Consider the following 6161-nt stretch of genomic DNA (forward strand, 5'->3'; position numbering starts at 1 on the left):
ACACACATTTCTTCTACAAAGCTAGTTTTCTCTTTTGAAACTACATTTTTCTTATGTGCGCTTACTTTATTGAGTCCTGACAAAAAAGCAAAATCTATATAGTCACTCTTCTCTTTTGTGTCCCTCTCACTGCCTTCAAACATATTTCAAATTTGTAGAACCCTTTGGACCTTCAAAATGTACTACAACCTTCCAAAAATAAATAAATAAAATTAATACCCTCATTCATGGGCTCAGTGAAGATATTTTAAACCAATTCATTCCAAATTATGAATGTAACTGATAGCCTCTTATTAACTTAGAAATATTTTTGCTTTTAACATTTTGTAACCTAAGCTTATTTTAACACACACTGCTTTTGTTCTTTCTTTCTTTCTTTCTTTCTTTCTTTCTTTCTTTCTTTCTTTGTTTTTTGTTTTTTGAGACAGGGTTTCTCTGTGGCTGTGGAGCCTATCCTGGAACTAGCTCTTGTAGACCAGGCTGGTCTCGAACTCAGAGAGATCCTCCACCTGCTGGGATGAAAGGCGTGTGCCACCACCACCCGGCAACACACTGCTTTGTAAAGTTTAGGAATGAGAAAATTCAAACATTTCCCAGGATAAGAAGAGCTACACACATACATTCCAAAAGGAGAAGACTTGGCAGGTGGAGCCTGGCTCTTGTTTCCACTCACCTGGCCATAAAAATCTCAAATTTCAGAATCACCACATTTAAACCTGATTTTTTTAAGTAACAAAGCTTACACTCACAATACCATGTACACCTAAGGTGCCATGTAGCCACCCTAAGGTATTCCAGAAATTTATTTCACTCCATGCCTCTGAGCCCAAATATTGCCCCAAATCTAACTTTTGAATTTATTTCCTTGTGTGTGATGTACTGTTTTCTATGTAGGTAAAATTCTAAGTTTTACAAACAAGATATCATTAATAACCAATGTGTTACTGTGAAACATAGCTGTCTGTAGAGCAGGGGTTTGAATGAAAGGAGTAGATGTTTCAATTCCATAATACTGCATCTAAACCCAAATCCAAACAACAGATTTACTAATATTCATAATGTCCCTAAGACAACTAGGTACAGTGTAATGTTCTTTTTGTGTGGAGGAATAAGGTAATTTACAGGCTTCTGGTCTATCATGATAAATTTAAATAAATCCGATTTTTATCTTTAGAGGTTAAAAAAAGTAAATGTTAGGTTTTACAATGTGTTACATTCAAATAAAACTACTAAATTTAGAAAACAATGTAAAATTCAAGTTCTAATTATGCTTTTCTACATAACTATTAACTTTAAATAGCTACATCTAAATAAAAGTTGTTCAAGTACCATATGTACTGAAAACGAATCTCATTTAGATACCAACTACACCGCATATGTTTAAAAATTCAATTAGACACAGAACGGAGTATCATATTGCTGATACTGTAATTGTTTAGTAGTCTTCCGTGTTTTGATACCTTTCTGAAAAGTAGGTCAGCCAAAACCGTGACAAAAAGTCTAATTTACAGCCTAACTATGCAATAGTAATATAGAAGAGGAACCAAAATTACCTAAATTCTAGTACCGGTTTTACTACAGGTGCGAGTAAAGACAATCAAGGGCATTATGGGCATTCCAATGGTAACAAGCAGAAAGCCAAGGATTAAACCAAACCAAAACCAGTGTTTCATATATTAAGCAAGAGCAAGGTCAATCAGCCTTCAATTTCTTTCAACGAGAACACCACTCTGTAATCGGTTAGTACCGTCTCTTTGAATGGGGAGGGGCAATTTTAAACTTAGAATTCTGTAATTTTTACAGACAGACCTCCAGCAATCGGCAATGTCCGAACATGGGCTATCCCACTCACCACTTAACTTTCTCTTACCAACTCGGAACTCAAGACACAAGAAGGAAAAAGCTAGGGCTCAAAGAATTCTGTTCCACGCTCTAAGCCTTATTATTTCCAGGTGCGGCGCAGAGAGATATGAATTCCTGGACTTTTTACCCCCACCAATCCAAGAGCAGCAGACGGACAGACACAGAGACACACACAGAGACACACACAGGAGAGGGGGAGAGAGAGAGAGAGAGAGAGAGAGAGAGAGAGAGAGAGAGAGAGAGAGAGAGAGAGAGAGAGAGAGAGAGAACAAACTGAGCCGCGATGTTTGGAGGAGACCGGGAGCCAAGTTACCAGGCCTCCACAAAGGAACAACTCTTTAAGTTTTTAGGAATCCGTGAAACAGTCCGACACTGGGTAGATACCAACAGGCTTTCCGGAACTCCAAAACAACGACCTTTAAAGAAGGGGGAGCTGGGATGCCACAGCTGCCAGAGCGCTAGGGGACGTTCCAACAGATTGGCTCCCCGGCAACAAGGGCAGAGAGGCAGGCAAGTCCGGACTCAGCCAGGGAGCTCCCGGCCCGGCGCGCGGCTGTGGGCGCCACGCGGGGCCTGGGAGCTGTGGAGACAGCCCGCGCGTGGCGCCAACCCGAGGGCGAGAGGGACTGAGGGCGCGCGGGGAGTCGCTACAGGACCCGAGTCGCTCCGCAGTCGAGAAAAGGGCCTGGGTCGCTCGGAGGAAGTCGGGACTGCGCCGGGGTCGCTCGGGGATAGTAGGGACGGGGCCGGGGTCGTTCGGGGAAAGTCGGGACTGAGCCGGGGTCGCTCGGAGGTAGTCGGGACCGGGCCGGGGTCGCTCGGAAGGGGTCGGGACGGGGCCGGAGTCGCTCGGAAGGAGTCGGGACGGGGACGAGAAGTCGCTCGGGGGGAGTCGGGACGGGACGGGGTCGTCGTTCGGGAGTCAGGACCCGGCCAGAATGGTTCGGAGGAGGTCCGGTCGGAGCCAGTGTCGTTCGAGGGGGAGCTCGGTACGGGGCCGGGGTCGTTCGGAGGAGGTCCGATCGGGACCAGGGTCGTTCGGGGAGAGTCGGGATTAGATCCAGGCCTCTCGGGGGAAGTGGGGACGGGACAGGGGCCGCTCGGGGGAAGTCGGGACGGCGGCGCCTACTTACTCGGCTGTACCAGATGCTGAGGCGGGCCGGGGCCAGCACGGCAAAGAACGCTCTCCGAGGATCGGACTGGACGTGGAGCGGCGCCTCGGCCGGGCTCCGCGGCGCGCAGAGCAGCCTCTTGGGCCAGCCGCTCAGGAAATACATGGTCCGCGCGCGGCCCCGACAGCCCCCGGCGGCCCCGGCCGCGTCTGTCACGCTCGGCGACCCCGGGCCAGGTGCCCACCTCCCACACCGCCACCGGCCGAGTCGGCGGCGGCGACAGCGGCAACTCGGGGCATCTGCCCGGGGCCCGGGCCGAGCCGGGCCGACGCGGTGCTGCGCGACGCAGTCTCGGGTGCTGACGGGCCGAGGGTGGGGGAGGCGGGAGGCCAGTGGGCCCGCGGCGGGAGGAGCCGAGGCCGGCCCGCCCCGCTCGCCGCTCGCGTCAGCACGCCGCACGGCGCGGGGAGGCTCCTCAGGCTCCGCCCGGTCCTCTCAGGCCTCCGAGCGTCAGCACGCAGGTCGCTGGGCTGGACGCCGGCTGTTCGAGGCGTCTTGCTGACGACCGGGAGCGTGGGCCTGGGAACTGGGGAGAGGCGACCTAGTCCAGTCAGTGACAGTCCGGGCGGCGCGGCCCATTAGGACTTCCTCTCGGTTGGCGCGCGCTCCGGGACTGGGGGCGGGGGGGGGGCGCCGCGGGGGCGGAGCGAGAGTCACGTGACCCTCCGGCTGAGATTGGCCCTAGGTCTCTGCGACTCCAAGACTGGGGCGGTCTGTACCGAGAGATCTTTGTGTGCTGTGGTTTCAAGTGAGAGCTGCTGACGTCCCTGCCCGTACGGAGTTCGCATTCAGTCACTAAACTGCGTAGCTAGAGAGTGCGTCCATCCTTTCTTCGGGTCTTCAAGCGTTCTAAATCTAGTACAGTATATATTTCTAATTCAGTTTGCATCCTCCTGCTCCTCTACCAGCTATAGTGCTAGACGAAGCCCAGATGGTGTCTTTTGCACCCCCAGTAAAAGATGTTCTGGAAAAGAAATGGGCTTCTTTTTCTGAGTTGGATCGGGGTAGTCAACTTTGGGGGATGTTTAATTTTGGGATCTGGAGCCTTAAAAATAGCTACAACTTTTAGCAGACTGACCTGATAGCCCCTAGAGCGCATGAAGGAATGATAGGAAGTGGAGTGGGGAAAGGATAAAGTGCTTCTCTTTTCGTGCTCGCCTTTCTTCTTTCCGAGTTACTTTTCTCAAAGGTGTTAACTGGGTTTAAAAGTAGCAGCAAAGAGGAAAACAAAGTAACAATCCGGATTTTATAACAATGTAACTTTCCCTAATTGTTCTAATACTTGCTGCTTTTCAAAGAAGTTGACCAAAGGAATGCCTCGCTGCTTACCAGCATTTGGGGCCCCTCAAGTCTCCCAAAATTCCTTCCTGCTGAGCCCCACCCCCAACATAGCATGCCTGGAATGTCTTAAGCATAGCAAACTGGGAAGATATTTTTCAGATGAAAGCGTAGGTGAAATCTCGACCTTCTGAAGTTACGCCGCCGGACAAATAGGTCCTCGCCAATATAAAATTGTAGAACTTTGTTGTCTAGTACTTTTTCGACAGCTGAACACGTGGCAGATAGAAAATCAAAATGTGCGACAATTCCACTGAGAATATTTTCCCCAGCTCAACTTCAGTGTGTTCATGTGTCTCACCAGTGTGACTATCTTCCTGCTGTCACGGATAAATTTAGACATTTCTAGGTAATATTTAATTGCTTAGTTTTGACCTTGCCAGATCTTGTGGCTGCATCGCTGCTGTTCTTTTTGTAAGGGGACACAGCGCCAACGTGGTGGATATGCCGAAAGTCACATGGATTGGGAACTGCTCTTCCTTCCTAGGACCCAGTGGCCTTTAGAACGGATTGAGGTGAATTGTGATAGTGGCCTGAACGTAGACAAAAGGAGACTCTCTGGCCCTCTCTCCCTTGGGAGTAATAGAGTGAAATATTTCACCCTGAAACTCCTTAAGTGTTACTCATTGTGATAGAAACTATCGGCTGAACTAACTTTCAAATTTCCTATTTTAACAGTGTAAAATATACCAGCAATTACAGTGCTCAAGTCTTCTGTTCCTGTTTCTTTCTCCTACCATCTCCACTTTAGTCAACTATTTGGACTACCTTAAACCATAAATAAACTGATAAAAGTTAATGGATACATATCTGATTCTATCAAATTTAACAAATTTTGTATTACAAGGAATACTTATGATAAGGGTACATGGAAACAAGTTCCTTTATAAATCATTGGAAGATAATTTGGAACAATGTCTATAAAGACCAGTGGCATAGTACGGTATGTGTATGGAGAAAGAAACAGACCCTATTGTTTTCCCCTATAATTATTTTCTAGGGAAACATACAGAGTTTTAGCCTTAAAATACACCCTGTAAAGCAGGCATGATGGATGCCCATAGTGTTGCCATTCGTGTTGTCAGCTTGACTACATCTGGAATTAACTAAAGCCTTAGTGACATGTGAGAGGTTTTATTATTATTATTAAATCATTTGAAGTGGGAAGATCTACTTCTAATCTGCATCTTCTGAGATAGGGAGAGCTGCCATTAATGTAGGCCACACCTGCTGGCAGCCTAGGTAAAGGACATGGAAGAAGGAAGCTCTTGTGCTTTGCCTGCTTGTTAGGGCTCTATCTGGCTGTTTGTTATGGCTCTATCTGGTTGTTTGTTACGGCTCTATCTGGCTGTTTGTTACGGCTCTATCTGGCTGTTTGTTACGGCTCTATCTGGCTGTTTGTTACGGCTCTGACAAGTCTATTCCTTCACTGGCATTAGGGCCGCCTTCTTCGGGACTCTGGTATATACTGAAGACCAGCTGAGACATCTAGCCTTGTGTACTGAACTGGATTTCTAGACCTTCCATTGGTAGACAGCCATTGTTGGACTAGCTGAATCACAGCCTGTAAGCCATTCTAATAAATCCCCTATAGATAGATAGGTAGGTAGAGCTTCATTCTATAAATTCTGTTCCTCTATAGAACCCTGACTAATACAAATGTAATCCCAGCACTTGAGTCATAGAGACAAGAATTGTGAGTTCCAAGCCAGCCTGACCTACATAAAGCCCTACTTAAATAAATCACACACACACACACACATCCACATACATACTTACATTTGAATA

General features: G+C 47.7%; 1 protein-coding gene across 2 annotated transcripts in view; it reads right to left on the reverse strand.

Annotated features, from left to right (window-relative positions):
* The window catches only part of Ric1 (RIC1 homolog, RAB6A GEF complex partner 1), a 93870-nt gene extending 90505 nt beyond the window's left edge, over window positions 1-3365 (reverse strand). For both annotated transcript variants that reach the window (XM_057779187.1, XM_057779186.1), the window contains exon 1: window positions 2997-3365. In XM_057779187.1, coding sequence (XP_057635170.1) covers window positions 2997-3140 — 144 coding nt within the window. In that variant the 5' untranslated portion in view covers window positions 3141-3365. The remainder of the gene's footprint in view (window positions 1-2996) is intronic.
* Between the last annotated feature and the right edge of the window lie 2796 nt (window positions 3366-6161).

The sequence above is a fragment of the Chionomys nivalis genome, chromosome 8, assembly GCF_950005125.1.
Source record: "Chionomys nivalis chromosome 8, mChiNiv1.1, whole genome shotgun sequence".
Lineage (NCBI taxonomy): Eukaryota > Metazoa > Chordata > Mammalia > Rodentia > Cricetidae > Chionomys > Chionomys nivalis.